Source organism: Tamandua tetradactyla, chromosome 1, assembly GCF_023851605.1.
Source record: "Tamandua tetradactyla isolate mTamTet1 chromosome 1, mTamTet1.pri, whole genome shotgun sequence".
NCBI classification, from domain to species: domain Eukaryota; kingdom Metazoa; phylum Chordata; class Mammalia; order Pilosa; family Myrmecophagidae; genus Tamandua; species Tamandua tetradactyla.
Genome location: NC_135327.1, coordinates 78,681,757 through 78,700,107, shown reverse-complemented (window position 1 = coordinate 78,700,107; position 18,351 = coordinate 78,681,757). Strand labels below are relative to the sequence as shown.

Below are 18,351 nucleotides of genomic sequence, written 5' to 3'. Positions count from 1 at the left end.
ATAGCTGCCCTGGAAAATGAAGTTACTTAACTATCAGTCCTCCCACATGCCCTTGTCCTACCTTTGCTGCCTTGTCCCTTCTATTGAATTTGTCTGGCATACCTCAGCAGTGGATGAGTCTAAATGTCCATCTTCAAGACACCCACCCAGCACTGCTAGATAACATCACACCACTTGGTTAATAAGCACCATGATGAAGTCACGTCTCTAAACTCAGATCTGGGGCCACCTGGCACTTGGCCGATATGCTCAGAATTGGCTCAATTTCACTTTTACTGTAACACCTTCTTTAGTTTCTTTAGTTTAGGGTTGCTGTGAAAAATTAGCACAAGCTTGATGGCTTCAAACAACAGAAATTTATTCTCTCACATTTTTGGAGGCAAGAAGTCTGTAGGGCCATGCTCCCTCTGAAGGCTCTAGAAAGAACCCTTCCTTGCCTCTTCCTACCTTCTGGTTTCTCCAGGCATTCCTTGTCTTAAGGAGCATAATTTGAATCTCTGCCTGCATCTTCACGTCTCCTCCTCCCCTTCTGTGTCTCCATGTCTTCTCCTCTTATACTGCCACCAGTCATTGGACATCGGAGTTAGCCACTTCCTCCCTAAATCCAGGATGATTTCAACTTGAGATCCTTAACCAGTTACATCTTTAAGACCCTGTTTCTGGGTAGACAGGAATTTAGGGGTCACTGTTCAACCCTACTTCACAGGTATTTCAGATTTTTGCTGCTTTCCTGGAATTCCCATCTGTTCTAGTTTGCTAGCTGCCAGAATGCAACACAGCAGAGATGGATTGGCTTTTAATAAAAGGGGATTTATTTTGTTAATTCTTCAGAGGAAAGGCAGCTAACTTTCAACTGAGGTTCTTTCTTAAGTGGGAAGGCACAGGATGGTCTCTGCTGGCCTTCTCTCCAGGCCTCTGGGTTCCAACAACCTTCCCAGGGTGATTTCTTTCTGCATTTCCAAAGGCCTGGGCTGTGCTGCAAGTGCTGAGATGAGGTATGCTGAGCTGCTTGGGCTGTACTACATTGAGTCTCTCATTTAAGCACCAGCCAATTAAATCGAACATCATTCATTGCAGCAGGCATGCCTCCTAGCGTACTGCAGATGTAATCAACAACAGATGAGGTTCACGTACCATTGGCTCATGTCTACAGCAATAGATCTGGGCACCTTCACCTGGCCAAGTTGACAACTGAATCTAACTGCCACACCATCCAATAACCTTCATTTTCATGCTCTGAAAATGACCTTGCTTCTTATGTCACAAAGAAAAAGGAGCGCATAAGTGAGGAAATTCCTCAGCATTCTACTTATCTCTCCCTCCTGCACTTTACCTGCATCTGTACCCATTCTTACCACTTTCTCCTCATCTCAGCTACAGCAAGTCCTGCTACAATTTCTCTTGATAGGATTGTCCCCACCTTTTCAAGGGCATCTCTTCTTTCTTCTCTCAGTGCCATGTACCCTGACTCTGATGCTTTCTTCCTCTTCACGTTTGTACCTCTCTCATCTTCAAAATTTTAAATAACAATAATACTCTCTCATCATTCCTTCATTCCTCCTTCCTTTCATACTTAAGTTTTAAGGAGTTTACAATCTTTTTTTTTTTTTGCTTTCTCATATTTTTTCACTATCTTTAGCTTTCTTAACCACCTTCATGAAAAGATCACCCATGAATTTTGAGCAAAATCAAACAGATGAGTTTCAGTTTTGATTATACTTGAGTTTCGTGCAACCCTTGAGTTCCTCACAGGGCTCTTATGAATTTGTGTGAAGCCATGGTTCTCTAAATTGATTGCATATTACAATCACCAGGAAGCTTTAAACATTCCCAATGCCCAACTCGACCCCCAAATATTCTAATTTGCGTAGTCAAGGATGGGACCAGGAATGGATACTTTTATTAAAGTTCCCCGATGATTCTAATGAGAGCCACAGCTGAGAACCACTGTACCAACAACCTTGTACTTAAATAAAAGAAAGTTTACCTTTTGCCAAAAGGATGTTAACACCATAGAAATGCTGTACGTGTGAGAAGGAACATCTTGTGGATGGAAGAAAAAGCCTAGGAGCTCCAGTGAGTTTCAGAGCACATCTTGATGAGCTGACTTCCGTGCCCGGTACTGGCTGTATTAGCTAGAAATAGTCTCGTCTTAATAGCATTAACTTTTTCATTATGAGAATAATATATGCTCATTATAGACAATGCGGAAAACACAGATTAAGAAATGGGGAGACACATACCTTACCTTGTAAAGCAGTGGCTATTAAAATGTGTTGTAATTTTTTTCAGCCATTTCTCTATTCATGTTAGTTCACATTTCTGTGATCATGAATCATATATAATTATGTTTTTAGCTTTCTTCATTGACATTGAAAACCAGCATTTTCTATCTTATAATTTAAAGTATTATGATATATAAATTAATTTATAAGGTGTTATAATTTATTAGAATCTTGAACATGATAAATAAGAATTGTTTACATAGCACAATGTGTCTAACCAATTGTTGGACATTGGGGTTAAGAGATCTATTACAGTGCACTCCAGGATGGAATTACTGGACCAAGGACATTTAAGAAATAGAAGTTTAAAAGACCTGAGATAGGCATGGGGGCTGGATTCTCACTTACACAATCCTTGGGTTGGCATGTCCATAAATTCAGCTTTGTCAGTGGCAGAAATGATCGATTCTTAGGACTTGTATAGGAGTTAAGTAAAATTAATTTGCAATGGGAATTAGAAGCACCACATGGAGTGTGTGGACATCATTAGGGCTGTTTGCCAAATATTTCTGTTCTCCATCTCCTAGGCATACTGTAAGACAGTACTTCCTGGTCCCTGTGTGTCATGGTCAGGTTCATGTGTCAACTTGGCCAGGCAGTGGTGCCCAGTCAGCTGGTCAGGCAAGTCCTGGCCTGTCTACTTCTATGAGGACATTTCATGGACTTCAATCCTGATTATACTGGCTGCATCCACAGCTGATTGCATCTGTAATCAGCCAACAGGAGTGTTTTCTGCAATGAGTGATGCTTAATCTAATCACCAGAAGGCTTTTAAGGAATATTTAGAAGAGACTGTCATGCTTCCTGCTTCAGCCAGCAAGCCTCTCCGGTGGAGATCATCCAGACCCTTCATTGGAGTCACCAGCTTCACAGCCTGCCCTATGGATTTTGGACTCTTCCATTCTTACAATTGTCCAGCCAGCCTCTCCTGAGAGTTCATTGAGAGTTCATTGAGAACTTGATCGGAGTTACCAGCTTGCGGGCTGCCCTACAGACCTTGGACCTTTACATTCCTACAGTTACACAAGACATTTTTATAAATTTTGTATCTATGGATATCTCCTGCTGATTCTGTTTCTCTAGAGAACCCTAGCTAATACACTGTGGCTAGCTGGAGTTGTGTTGGGAAAGGAGCACTTACTTGCAGAAAGAAGACCCTCTGAGGCTCTCTTTCCTTCTGTTACTGTGACTGATCCTGTTGGAGAGGGGGCCTGGCCTTGCATAGGAGTTAAGCAGATCAGCCTGGTTCCCTGAGTGCCTGATCAGCAAAGCCCTTTGCCATCCTACAATGGGAGTGTGAACAGGAAATAAAACTTTATTCTCTTAAATCATTGAGATTGGACATTGGTTGTTACTGCAGAATGCCCTAGCCTATCCTGACTGTTACAGAGGAAAAGCTAACATTAACATGGCCAACAAACTCTATCTCTGTAAAAAGAAACCAACTAAAGCTAAGAGATTATGTTAAAAATTAATCAGAATAAAAGAAAGTGATTACGGTTTGCCAAACCCCAAGCAACAGCATTCTCGTTAACTGTAAAGAACACTCAGGGCTCTATCTGAGATCCTACCAAAGTTGCACAGACTAAATTTACTTTTCAGGAACCTAAAACCTTCAGATGATTCCTAGGCCAGATAAATTCTGAAACCCAGAGGTGCCAATTCTCCAAGGACATCAACCAGTTCCATCCCCCTATTCCATATTGTCTACATCCCTTTTCAACATGAAAAATGTTAGAATGGGCATAACCCAACTATCCTTAAAGACTAGAAGAAAGATCAAAGGAGAAGTTATAACAGAGAAGTTAGGAGTTAAATGAGTATGACTACTGAATCATCATATTGATATTTCTTTTTGGAGCAGCTGAAATTGTGAAACTGTAGCTCATACCAAACTTGGAAGTCAGTTCTATAACTACTTGTTACAATGTACTTTGAAACTTATTGCTTTTTCGTATATATTTCACAATAAAAAAAAGAAGAAAGTAATTATGTATTTCAGCTGCTTCATAGCCCATGAGTAAAATAGTCACCATCATACTTAGAACAGCCTTGCTAATATTACTGTAATATTCAAGGTCGATTAACTACCCCCCCCCGTCTCCTTTTCTACATTTTTCTTCTTGACCAGTCATAGTCTTCCCTTAATTGCTGTAGCTATTGCTTTTAAGTCATGCAGTAAGCTATTTACAAAACTAACAATTTAGAAGCAAATGAAACACAATGTAAAAGACCTGATTTCTCCCCTCCCTTACCCACTACCCACCTCCGCATGGTTCAAAGTCTGAATGGAATCCCACACTTCATATTCCTCTATAATTTGCTTTTTCACTTAATTTTTTTTAGCATCTTTTCATGTCAATGCATGTAAATTTACCTGTCTCTTTTTAACAACTGCAGGTAAATTTACATGCATTGACATGAAAAGATTCATAGATTACCATACTTCATTTAACCAGCCTCCTAGGGATAGATATTTTTGGCTCCTTCTTGTCTTTTACTATTGTTGATAATGCTCCAATGAACATTCTCACTAAGTACATCTTTTGCACAACTTGTGTAAGTTAATCCGGAGGGGAAAATCTTAGAAGTAGAATTCTGGGTGTAATAGTATTTGCAGTTTAAAAAGGGTAAATAATGCCAAATTCCTTCCTAAAATGTCAAATCAACTTACATTCACGTCAACACAATTCATATCAATGCAGAGTGAGAGCTCTTATGGTCTCCCACCCTCATCAAGCCTCAGATTTTTATAGATCTCTGCCATCTTCATCATAAGAATAAGTATTGCATTGTTGATTTCAAGGTGAGTCTGTGCTTGTCTTTTCTTTAAATATGTTAATAATTTCAAATGTGGCTGAGACCTGGGTAGCATCCTTTTTCTTTAAGGTGTCTAGATTTCATTGTTGAAGTCTGAGAGAATAACCTACGTCTAAGTACCGGGTTGCCCCTCACTTACTGGATCACCAGGGGCCATGGCATTTCTAAGACCACGGCTGGGATGTTCTCCCCATCACCCAAGGCAGGCGGACGGGGACTTGCCAGCCCTAGCGCCTCTCGGTTCATTGATGTGCCATATTCTTTCATTGCAGCAATTCAGCTTTGTGTCCTTGCCCACTGATGTACTGGAAATTGAGGTGAAGGACAAGTTTGCCAAGAGCCGCCCCATCATCAAGCGCTTTTTGGGAAAGCTGTCGATGCCCGTTCAGAGACTCCTGGAGAGACACGCCATAGGGTAAACCTGTGACTGAGATCTCAGCATCACTAGGCTTCAGCCACCAGCCCATGCCCAGGGTCCCTGAAGGGTGCGATCACGTCGTCTCAGAGAGACTCAGGCTAAAATAGTGTTTCCATATATCTTTGGCTTCTCCCTGTTCATAACACTGCTTAAGCCACAATGTTCCAGTCAACAAGCCCTTCCCTTTCCCCTTTGTGTGTCATCAGTCACTCATACAGGAAGGTAAAAAAATCCTAAGACATGGTGTTGAAAGAAGCCCTGCAGCATTTTTCTGTATGAGTAGAAATTAAAGCTTGCTTCACTATGAAAAAAATATTATTTCGTTCATATACCTGCCTTTTGTAAAGGATTAATCATTTGTCACATTCCCATAATAAGAAAAAATGCTAGGGAAGTGTTTCTTAGAAAATACCAGCATTTATAAAAAATGGTAGATAACGTGTATGGAAACTAAGCAAGCATGAATTCTCATGGGATGGCAGTAACTACATTGCTCACAGAGTTCATTCGTGCATGAGAATATGTTTGTGTTTTGTATCTTTAATGTTCACGCCCACTCATGGTACTCATAAAAGTGAACCATGATCAGCTATGATTATCATTTCGTATTATATGTATTTCCTTAAGTAACATCAAATATGTTTGAAGACTGTAGAGATAGCCACAAACATATGCTTCAATACAGTGTAATCCTCAGAAGAATATTAACGGAAAGAGAAAAAGATATTCCAAATTTCCAAATGTCTTAGCTAAAGCTCTTTGGATTTTGAGAGGGACTTTGGGAACCTGGACAGTTATCATAAGAACAAGTATTTATAACCTTATAGTGTGTATACAGCTGCGTGCACACATGGACATGCTATGAACTCTCAGGCGGAAGAGAGCTGACATTTATGGAGCTTCAGTTGTGTGCCAACAGTAAGAAGCACTATCTATACATGGTTGTGAAGAGCAAACAAATAAATGTATATATACACATATACACATAAATTTACACGTACACATACATATATGCATAAAGAATCTAATACAGTCCCTAGCACATTTTGGGACCAGTGCTAAAAGAGAAATGTACTCCTTGTGTGTGTGTGTGGTTTTCTTTTTTTGCATGGATAGGCACCGGCATGGCAGGCGAGAAAGAACTCTACCTGCTGAGCCACCGTGGCCCACCCTCCTTGCGTTATTTCATTTAGTTCTCATGACATTTTGTGACTTCAGCACTACCATCATTCTATACGAGAAAGAGGAGGCTTTAGAAAGACAAATCAGTCCCAAAGCACTCAAATCTGAGTGGCAGAAATTCCATACCTGCCTCCCTCTATGTGATTTTCCCACAGTGTTTTCGCTACTCTAGGAAAAAGAAGAGCGCAGAGCGGGGGTAACTGACCTTCAATCTAGTGGTTCTTCCGCCACCACTGACAGAATAGCAGACTGACCCCCCGGAGACCGGTGGAGTGATTCTTCTTGCGGTGGGTGGTGCTCAATTTTGAGACCTCACTGGAGGCCACAGCGGCAGTGCTGCCCATTCCATAGGTGTCCAATGTATGAGCAGGTGTTGGGGTGATGGCCATGGATGTAGTGGCCAGTCACATGGATGACAAAAGCAAATCCACCTCCCCCCACAGCTCCTTTCTGTCCTGAGCGAAGGCACTCCCCCAAAATCCTCGTGGATCCATTGCTTTGAAAACCCTTGGCTCCAACCATACCGGCCATCTCCCTGTCCTCCGATATTTGTTCCTCTCCTTTATGGATACCCATGCACCTCATTTCCAGTGCTCCCTCAATTCCTTCCCCTCTTTCCTATAACATCCCACCCCTCAGCTGGCTCTCTGCCTCCCCTGAATGTCGTCTAACCCCATCCATCTCATCTGCCCATGGGACATGACACCAGCTGCCTTGAGCCATTATCTCATGGTCCAGCCTTATCCCCCTAGTGGGAGATGAGCTATAGTAAAGGCAGGGGCAAAGCGTAACTCTTGACATGGCAGGTGCTCAAAAAATATTTATTGGATTAAGTGGGTGAAAAGCAAAGGAAAGAAAAGCCTGGAAAACATAATCAATTTAATTTTTTTCTCATGATCTGATTGTCTTTAGCCCTCCACACCAAATTTCATTTAGGTTTTGGAATGCAAGATGTCTTTCTTTTGGTCATAGTAGAACTTACTTTTTCTAAGTAAAATATTGTGGCTCTTTCTACTTTTCCTGCATACAATAGCTTTATTTATAGACTTCCAAGGAGCTCCAAACACTAACCCATTACTTATCAAAGGAAAATACTGAACAGTCAATCATTGGGATATATGTTGTTTGTTTCATAATGCCAGTATTTTCTAAAAAGAAACAGAAAAGCAATATTGGCCAGTGATTTTTCTTTTCATTTGAATGTCACAAATGAATAATTAGAATGAATGCAGAACCCTCTGAATCACAATTGGTTTTGAAATATGCCTTTGCTGTTATCAGGACACTGGATTTGTTAATTCCTGGATATTCCAAGGTAGTCACTTCTGCTTAAGACAAGGCAGGGGCATTTTACTCTGCAGAAGCTACACTGTGGATGAAAATATAATAGCAAAGATTCAGGTGGACTCTGTCTGGATGGTTTACTTTTAAGTCATTTCTTTATGGCCTGAGTGGGCAGAGGGGATGGTGCCAGAAAACAGGGTAGAGTTTCGTGGTGTCTATGTGAGAGCCCTGGATTGGTGTGAATTGGAGTTACAGGCCTGTAATCCTAGTCTGGAGTCTTGCTTCACCATATCCTAATATATATAGCTGGTCCTAATCCATGACATCCCCAGGCTCTCCAGTAACCAGGATGGCATATTTTCTTGGGCATTATATATCAAAGGATGCCTGCATCTGCTGGTGCTGTCCATTATTATGGGACATAGCTGAAACTGCACAGCAAATGCAGGCAAAGGATGTCCATGTCTTTTTTTTTTTGCTTTAGAACATGGGGTAGGCAAACTTTTTCTCTAAAGGGCCATATAGTAAATATTTTAGGCTTTGTAGACCATTCTGTCTCTATCACAATTAATCTGCCGCTGCAGTGCACAAGTAGCCACAAGCAGTATGTAAAGAAATAAGCATGGCCATGGGCCAATAATGAGTGAAATTTGAATTTCACATCATTTTTACACATCACAAGCATTATTCTTCTTTTGATTTTTTTCAAAAAAAAAGCATTCTTAGCTCACAGCTCGAATGGTAGTCTGGATTGCATCCATGGGCCATAGTTTGCCGACTCCTGTTTTAGAATATTAGATAAGGATTTCCTGGAAGATTTTCATAGCTACTGAGCAGATGTCCTTTTCCATAGGTGTCCATCTCTTATGTACCTGAGCCATCCATGCTGACTAGATTATCACCTCCTGTTAGCAGGTCTTACATGGGCTTGGCTGCCTAACACACAGGGGTAGAAAGAACAATGTATGGTCTTTAGGAAGAGATGTACAGAACAGATCTGTGATGTGCCTATTTTCTTCTAGGGATAGGGTGGTCAGCTACACACTTGGCCGCAGGCTTCCAACAGATCATGTGAGTGGACAGCTGCAATTCCGATTTGAGATCACTTCCTCCATCCACCCAGGTATTTTCAGCATGAACTTCATGTCTTGTCCTAGGCTAGCGGCATAGTGTGGTTCCTTTCTCTAAAATACAATAACCATGGTTCTCTCCAGAAATGTCCTAGGTTTTGTGGTTCTCTATCTTCTCCATTTGAGACCCAGAAGCCAGTGATCTGTTCTGGAAACCAGGTTGCTGTCCCCTTGCTTGAGAGGCTCCTCTTCATTCTGATGACCCAAAGGTAGAGGGTTAGACAGTGGAGTGGGGGTTGACAATGAGGCCAGCATGGGGATGGAGCCATGTCTACTTTATCTGTTTACTCCCAGCACCCATCATAGTACCTGGCACACAAGAGATGCCCAATAGATGTTTAATAAGTATGTATGTGAATGAATGAATGAATGAGAAATATTTTTTCCTTCCTAGTAATAAGGTATGAACTAACCAATAGCTACAGCATGTCATACTGTTCAAGAAATATCATTGTGAGATGGATTTTTCTAATAGCACAGGGACAATGAAAAAATATCAGTTGGGCAGAAAACTTCATAATCATCCAATGTTCAGTTTTTTAGCAGAACATATTTCCAAATAAGAATTCTGAGATGCCTCAAAATTTCACTTTGGCTTCTCTTCCACAACCCCCATTTTAACTGTAGATCATGCTGAGAATTGTTAGTTCTTCTTGGACCAGATTTATGAGTTGCTGTTAAAGGTAATGAAGCTTTTGAGAAGTCAGAGTCTAGAGTTTACCACTACTCACTCATTGAACTCCAGTTATACTCTTCTCAGCTCAGGTTGTAAGGAAACAGCCTGAATATTTTGTCCCTTCAAATTCAGCCTTTCTGTATTCTGAGAATTAAACTGGCTTTTCCTGTGGTATAGTGGGAAGTACAGCCTTATGGCTCACCAGAGAGATTGATTTTCTTCAAACAAGTGAACAGCACTAGTGCATTTGAGATGAGCAAGTTCACATCTGGTAGGGGTCCGGTAGATCAACTGGGGGAAGGTAGAGTGAAACAGTGGTTGACTATTTCTTGGATGGTTTCTGAGTATGGAGCCCTTGTTGATTTTTCTATTGAAATAAGTTCTACACGTTGGAAGCTTTCCAGACTGAGCTATTCAATAACTTTGGTGGCACCCATCCATCATCCAGCGCTTCTCTTCTCTCTAGTTGCCTGAAAACCTAGTGTATCCATTCTGCCACCCTGCAGGACCCAGATGTAGGAAACACTCTGAGCAAGTACAACCTTGTTAGGGATAATCAAGGAACTATAAATGCCTTCCCCTTCCCCATCTCTGGAAACTGTTCCATATAGCAAATATTTGTTGAGCATCTACCATGTGCCAAGCACTGAGGTAGGTGCTAGGCTTTTGCATTTTAACCAAAAAAATTAATTCCCTTGAAGGAGAATTCCAAAATACAACCAGCACAGCAAATTATCCTTAACATAATGATAATGAATTCTTACAGAATTTTTCAGCAGATATTTGGCCAATGACAAACCTTCATCAACCCCTACATCCAATATCTTCATGTAGAAATTCCTTAGTATACGGCTTACATTTCCAGTAGTGTATAGTAACGCCACAGTGCTCTTTTCTAGAAGGCCTGACAGTTTTGTTCTTGCCAGCAGATGATGAAGAGATCTCCCCGAGTACTGAACCTGAGTCAGCAGAAATTCACGATGGTCCCATGAACAATCTGATGGAAAGTAGCCCACCGGAACCTCCCGCGGAGAGCAGTGCCATGGATGATGTGAGGAACCAGAGTCTGGAGCTTGCCAAACCTCTGGAGGAAGCAGCAGACACCGAGGCAGGAGACTACGGCATGGTCTCTATGGGACCTGAAGTCACTGGAGAGCTTCTGGCCACTGGACGAGAGGACACCCTTCCCGCCCTGAGCGCAGAAGAGCTGGCAGAGGGGTTGGACCTGGGTGAGGAGGTGTCACCACCAATGCTGCTGGAAGATGGTGAATCCCCAAACCAGGCAGAGGAACCCATGGCAGAGGAAGCCACGACAGAAAGCCCAGCTGGAAAAGAGGAGGAAAAAGAGCAGGAGACGGAGGAGGAAGAGGAGATGTCTACCCTGGAGCAGGGAGAGGACAGACTGCAGTTGCGGACCTCCATGAAGAGAAAAAGCAGACCATGCTCCTTACCTGTCTCTGAACTGGAGACGGTCATCGCATCGACCTGTGGAGACCCCGAGACCCCTCGGACGCATTACATCCGTATCCACACCCTGCTGCATAGTATGCCCTCAGCACAGAGCGGCAACATCGGGGAGGAAGCCGAGGGGCCGGAGGAAGAGTCGACGCTCAAGGACTCCTCGGAGAAGGAAGGGTTCAGCGAGTTGGACACGGTAGTTGCGGACCCGCCTGCCCTGGAGGAAGATGGAGAGGTGACCGAGGGGGCGACCCCGGGCATGGCACCACATAGCCACTCCGGGGACCACTTCTCCGGCTTGGCCAACGGCGCAGGGTTGGACGGCGAGACGCACCCCAGCACTGGCAGCGAGAGCGACTCGAGCCCGCGACAGGGCGGGGACCACAGCTGCGAAGGGTGCGACGCGTCCTGCTGCAGCCCGTCCTGCTACAGCTCCTCGTGCTACAGCACGTCCTGCTACAGCAGCTCCTGCTACAGCGCCTCCTGCTACAGCCCTTCCTGCTACAACGGCCACAGCAGGTTCGCCAGCCACACCCGCTTCTCCTCGGTGGACAGCGCCAAGATCTCCGAGAGCACCGTCTTCTCCTCCCAGGACGACGAGGAGGACGAGAACAGCGCGTTCGAGTCCGTGCCGGATTCGGTGCAGAGCCCGGAGCTGGACCGTGAGTCCGCCAACGGCGCGGGGCCGTGGCCGGACGAGCTGGCCGCCCCCGGCGGGGACGCAGCGCCCCCAGCAGACGGGCTGGAGTCCCCCGTGGCAGGTCCAAGCCATCGGAGAGAAGGTTAGACCTAAAACCCGATCAGAGTGAGAGTAGAACCACCAAGGGGACACAGGTGTCAACAACACGAGTTAAAAAAAAAAAAAAAAGACAAGAAGAGTGGGGTCGGTCTTCGATAGATATTTTAGGGCATTTTACGCCTGTCTTGTATGTGTGCATGAGTATATGTGTATAAATGTACAGGGAATATGCGTAGCTGACAGACCACCCCACCCCTGATATACACCAGGAATTGCAACTAGTCGGATGTGAGCGTGCCCTTGGATGTGTGCTCTTCTGTGTGTCTTACCTAGCCCCCAGAAATGGTTAATGTCTGTGTTACCCATCTAGGCTTGACAGCTAGCAGAGTGCCCAGCCTAGTATCAAAGGTTATAAGCAGGGAATAACCTATCATCAAGTCAAATGGATACTGTTTAAGTAAAACTTTTGACTTCCCAAAACACATGGAAGTATAGCAATCAATGTTAACAGCAGTTGAAAGACACTATTATTACCTGTTTGAGAATTGAACTATCCCATGTACATATGGATATGTTTGGTCTACATGTATTTGTCATTATTCCTGTCTGCTCACCTCTTGTTTTTGCTTGTTTGATTGTTTCCTGTTTTGCTTCTTTTTGTTTGTTTGTTTTGCCTAAATAGAAGGGAGGAGTGACGTGAATACATAAATCAGTTTCCTTCAAATGAGATTCAAATCCAGAAGCTGCCACCTTTCATTTTAAATTGTATTCTGTATTTTAATCAAAGACTTTCCTTCCTAGTTGTGCCTGTGGAATCATATCTTAAATTATTTGGTATTTCCTTCACCAGGAGGGAACTATCTTCCAGTCAAGTGGCAGTGACATTGGGGGGATAGGGGACAAATTGGAAAAGCCACATAATTTTATGATATAATTCAGTTGTTTTAAAAGAGAAAATATAGATTCTTTGCTAGTTTACTGTTCCACTGTTTAAATCAACATCCAAACAAAATGTGGTGGTATTATCTCTAGATTGTAAGCTCATCGAGGGCCAGAACTGTGTCTTTTGTACGTTTGGATCCCCTGGCCTCTAAGCAAATGCCTGGCACCTACTGATTTTTTTGCGTGGAAACTAAAGTGAATGTAGACACACAATTTTAAAGTGTTCGGCAACGCCAGACTCTATATTCTAGAAAAAGAAGGAGTGAGTGAGAGTGGCACAATAGTTAGGCAGAAACACAGGGAGCTTGGTAGAGAAAGAGAAACACAAGACAGAAGATTAAAATGGTAGTATAGACAATATAGAAAGCCGTCCATGAGGAGTAAGAATGGGACGGAAAATTCCTTTACTTAGCATGGATGTTTTGAGCACCTTCTTGTTCTAGCCTGATGCTTTGTGCTGGGCACAGGAAGACAGAGTACCTTCACGTTATGTATTGGAAGTTACTCGGTAAGCCTCAAACCCATCTGCTCTCCTCAAGGAGCCCACGATTTGGGGGACAGGGAGACAGCACAAGTCATAAACACATAATTATAATATAAGGACATTTGGTGATTCATACATAAAAGGGCACTGGTAGGGGCTGGCAGGATGTTTTAGACCAGGAGTTGGCAGCTTTTTCCCATAAGGGTCACATAATAAATATTTTCATTTTTGTGAGTCAAGAGGTAAAATCAAGCAGCCCTTCTCACAAATAGGCCACCTGCTATGAGCTGTTTCATCTTTTTTTTTAATGAGTTATTCCAGACACAGAAGCCCTATGACTAACTTTTAAAGTTGTATTCTATTGAGTCATCCAAAATAATCTTTTGAATTTACATTTTACACATTATTCAAGGAAAAAAATTCTTGTTGTTGGGCAAGATCACTTTGCTTCCAGTATATACTAGGAAGCCTATTTTTCTTTCTATACAGTTTGATCAGATTGTTTATAAACAGAATGGAATTTTAAAGGACTACGCTTATTTTTAGACAGAGGAGTATGTTTGCTTTTCAAATGTTCCAGCAGCGCTGAACACTTGTTTTGTGTCGGGGGCAAGGCATTATGGTGGGGAACCAGGTCCTTGTGCAAAACATAATTGCTTGCTTTTTCAGCATGCTGCATCCATTCAGCCGTCTGAGCTGGGTCAGTCACATCATTGCATTTGCTTGGGTTTCACAAGCAGGTGGGGTCAGCTCCATTAACCCCAGGCAAGCAGCAATATTATGTTTCCACTAGCTTGGAGGAGTAATTAACCTCATTGGTTGAATTAATTACAAGGTAAGTTTGGGTTGGGTTTTTTTAATTATTAAAAAAATTAAAAACTAAACTAAAACTGCAGCAGTTGGTGACATAACAACTGTTCTATGTTTTTGATATTTCGGACACTAAACACATGTAAGAACAAACCACTCATGAGCATAGTATTCCTTTAAACACAGAACCCATATTTGAAGCTGGAATCTTTTTCCCATGAGCTGTTTGCTGGCGTGAGGGGCACTTCTCTTGATTTTCATTAGTCTTAGAGGCTCTGAGAGTTTACCCAAGACATAATAGCATGGATTTATCATTTACAAGGGTGCTTTTCTCCTGAATACACCTATGTTTCCCATTTGCCGATCAGTCTTAAGAATTAAGCTGCTAAATTAAGCCCTCCTAACTTCCTTCCTTAATAATTAATTTTATTTTTATCAGTTCTGTGACTCTAGGATCTCACCCTGGGAAATAGAATGAGAAGAAATAATCATCTTTTCCATGTATGGATATTGTGGGAAAGAGTCTGAATTTGAGAGCCCACAAAGATCTCAACCCCCATTCTCAAGATTTCTCTCCTTTCTGACACAAGGGATAAGGAATTACCTGCTGTTTACACTCATTGCGGGGATAGGAGGGAAGGAGGAGGCCTGATCTTGGTAGTTTTCCTGGTAGGGAACTATTGCAAGAAAACTAGGATTGTGTGACGAGGCTGGGAGGAAACCGTGCAAAATGGAGCCTGTCTCCTGGCCAGGACCTCTCCAGTTCTCCAAAGATGAAGACTAGTTGCTTCTGATTACATGCCCAAACAGCTGATTTTGTGGCCCTCCAACCCAAATGGCTACCAGGACATGATGACAGGAGGAAATAAGAACCCAGTTTTAGAGCATCGTTTGGTTCACGAGGACTTAACTGGCAACAGTATAAGCTGTGTGTATAATCATTTGAGACTTGCATTTGGTGAATATAATGTTTATTTCTCAAATTTCTTCATGTCTGTCTTTCTTCCTCCTTCTATCCCACTTCTGTGTTTCAAGTTTCGCTGTCTTAGTCTTCCTGCCTTTTATCTACTTCTTTTGTCTCTTGTCCTTTCCTCTTTCCAGAACACACTGGCTAATCTGATTCCTCCTCAAAATAATCTAGGACAGTCACTACATCCCATATACCTTGGCACCCCACCCCATCCTCTAGCTTCCTATATTATGGGAATTTTACATTCTTGGCAAACCAGCTCCTTGACTCCATCTTGGAAGGGCACCAGTTGAGAGTTTCACTAAAAAATTAGGCAGTCTGAAAACCACCTCCTGGTAACCTTTTGATGACACTTATCCCAGACAGGAGCTGTAATTTTGTTCGGGCCAACTGAGTATTTATGAGACCTTATAAAAATGCGGCACTTCATTCAAACAGGCCTGTTTCCTTTGCCAGGCTAAAATCCAGTTCTGCTAATTTTCTCTTGTGTGCCTTTCTGATGCCACCTTCCCATGAAGAAAATTCATGTAGTTACAAAATCAGACTCTGTTCCTGCATATTGGTTGGTCTGTGTGGCACAGATAGATAATCATGAAGTGTTTAGAATTTTTCATTTTTCTTTAATAATTCCCTTTCTCCTAAGTGACTGTGAAGGTAGCAAACTGACACAAAAAGCAGATTGCCCTCTCTTTGGGGGTTGTTTCTGATAGTGGTTTGTTTTGCAGTCATGCTTTTTTGATGACATTTCTGCAGCAATGAATGAATCTGAATGTCTTGACTATCTTGTCCATAGGTGAATGTCCTAGACTTCACAATTCTCAGCCAGTAAGCCAGCTTCCTTCCCTGAGGCCTGAACATCACCACTACCCAACAATCGATGAGCCTCTTCCACCAAGTAAGCTTTAGTTTTTAAAATTGATGTCTTAACTCTTCCTATCAAGCCTAAGCAGGTCAGTATGAATCTGTATTTAAACATCCAAACTCTTCCCCAACTCTGTTCCTTGCACTGGTAACAGAAACAATATGGCCCTACTGTATAAATTACTTTTTTGACTAGTGGTTTCACTAGTGTGTGATCTTTAAGAAATATCCAGTATTTTCAGTGTCCCCAACATCTGAAATGGGCAGCATTTCTTTATTAGACTTAACTAATCCTTGCAAATTGTTTATGACCCTCAGATTCCAAATTTTTCTATTTTATGTTCAAAAATTTGCAGTTCAAGATAAAATGTTCTCCATTGGATCAGTTATGGTCTCCATATACTAAAATGACTTCAAACCATTAGGACATAGGAACTTGCATTTTTCTTAGTCACGTCCCCAAATATCTTCTGCAGTTCTTAAGGGGTTGCAAGACAAAATATCATCTCTAAGGATAGAATTCAATTGTATTTTCTCCCAGTAACCATAATGTGTAATAAATACTTATCTACCTAGTCATCTGAACATGGGAACAATTAATTGCACAGGGACTCAATTTTCTCATTTGTAAAGTAAAGCTTTAGTTTTCCTCGTCTGCTAAATGCTAGGTTTGAACAAGGTAATCTAATTCCCTTCCAGTTTAATCTTCTAATACTCTACTATAATAAATTTTTAAAAAGGAACTGTTAACTCAAACATTATACATTCACTTAGCATCACATATGTTCAGGAATCCTAGAATCACATATGTTAGGCTTATTTTTCAAGCAAAGAGAGCCTTTAAGATTTGATAGATTTTACAACTGCACCCTTTCCAGGATGCAAGGGACCAATGTTTCCTACCTTCTTTCTGCTGTGCTTACATTAAGCATTTACAGTTTTCAATAACTGTGCTTCAATACAGTTTTCAGTATCAATGCTTATTTCTTAAGTCTTATGTTCTTGGTAATATGAACTATTTTGCATGAACCCCACTCTTTCCTCTATTCAGTTGTAATAATCAGTAGAAAACAATGACCATTTTTAATCACCATGAATGATTTCATTGCTGGCAGTTATTCATTCAACAAGTATTTATGGAATGCTTACTCTTTGCTAGCTACTATTTTAGGAGAGCAAAATGGAAAAAGATCCCTGCCCTCTATGGATCTTACAGTCTAGCATTGAGGAGACAGATAGTAAGCTATAAAAATAAATATGTGGGAGCAGGCCACCATGGCTCAGCAGGCAAGAATGCTTGCCTGGAATGCCAGAGGACCCGGGTTCGATTCTTGGTGCCTGCCCATGTAATAAAATATAAATAAATTAATAAATACATGGGCAATCTAGTTTACTAGATGGTGATAAGTGCTATGGAAAAGTGAAAGTAGAGCAGGATGAGGGGCTCTCTGTTATCTGTGATTGGTGGGTGGTTTGCAAATTTTTAAATTTATTTATTAATTTAAAAAAATAACAAATGAAATAAAAAATTAACATATATAATCAGTAATTCACAATATCATCACTTAGTTGCATATTCATCATTTCTCAGAACATTTGCATCCATTCAGAAAAAGAAATAAAAAGACAGTAGAAAAAGAAATAAAATGAAAACAGAGAAAAAAAAACAAACAAAAACTTATACCTAGGTGGTTTGCAATTTTAAGTAGGGTGCTCAGAGTAGGCTTTATAGGGAAGGTAACATTAAATACAAGACTTGAAAGAATCCAGAGGAGGTACTTCCCAGGCAAAGGATGACCACTGCTGATCCCCGGTGGAAATATCCTGGTGAGTTTGGGGACCACTGAAGATTCCAATGTGGCTGAAGGAGATTAAGGAAGGGAGAAAGTAGCAATCAATGAGAACAGGGAGATAATGGGGGCCCAGGTTACATAGGACCTTATAACCCATCTAAGGACTTTGGCTTTTACTCTGGATGAATGGGGACATTGTAGGGTCTTAAGCAGAGAAGTGACATTGTCCGACTTCAGTTGTAAAAGGCTTACTCTGGTTTTTGTATTGGGAATAATTCATAAGGAGAAAGGATAGGAGCAGGGGACCCAATATAAGGTTATTATAGTAACCCAGGTAAGAAATGATGGGCCACAGTGGGAATGGTGAAAGTGATGAGGAGGTGTCAGATACTGGACATATATATTGAAGGCAGATTTTCTGGCAGATGGGGTGTGGATATGAGAGGAAGTTAGGGCTCAAGAATGACTTCGAAAGGCTTAACAGAGATGGGCAAGCTGC

General features: G+C 41.8%; 1 protein-coding gene and 1 long non-coding RNA gene across 3 annotated transcripts in view; one reads left to right on the top strand and one right to left on the bottom strand.

Annotated features, from left to right (window-relative positions):
* Positions 1-1,216, bottom strand: part of LOC143684966 (uncharacterized) — a 29,376-nt gene extending 28,160 nt beyond the window's left edge. The window contains exon 1 of the long non-coding RNA XR_013176293.1: positions 1,135-1,216. This is a non-coding gene — a long non-coding RNA (uncharacterized LOC143684966). The remainder of the gene's footprint in view (positions 1-1,134) is intronic.
* Positions 1-18,351, top strand: part of HECW1 (HECT, C2 and WW domain containing E3 ubiquitin protein ligase 1) — a 257,016-nt gene that overhangs the window by 143,483 nt on the left and 95,182 nt on the right. The window contains exons 6-9 of one of the 2 annotated variants that reach the window (XM_077119358.1): positions 5,378-5,520; positions 9,012-9,112; positions 10,725-12,035; positions 15,992-16,093. In XM_077119358.1, the coding sequence (XP_076975473.1) occupies positions 5,378-5,520; positions 9,012-9,112; positions 10,725-12,035; positions 15,992-16,093 (1,657 nt within the window). The remainder of the gene's footprint in view (positions 1-5,377; positions 5,521-9,011; positions 9,113-10,724; positions 12,036-15,991; positions 16,094-18,351) is intronic. The other variant, XM_077119360.1, reaches the window with a different exon arrangement.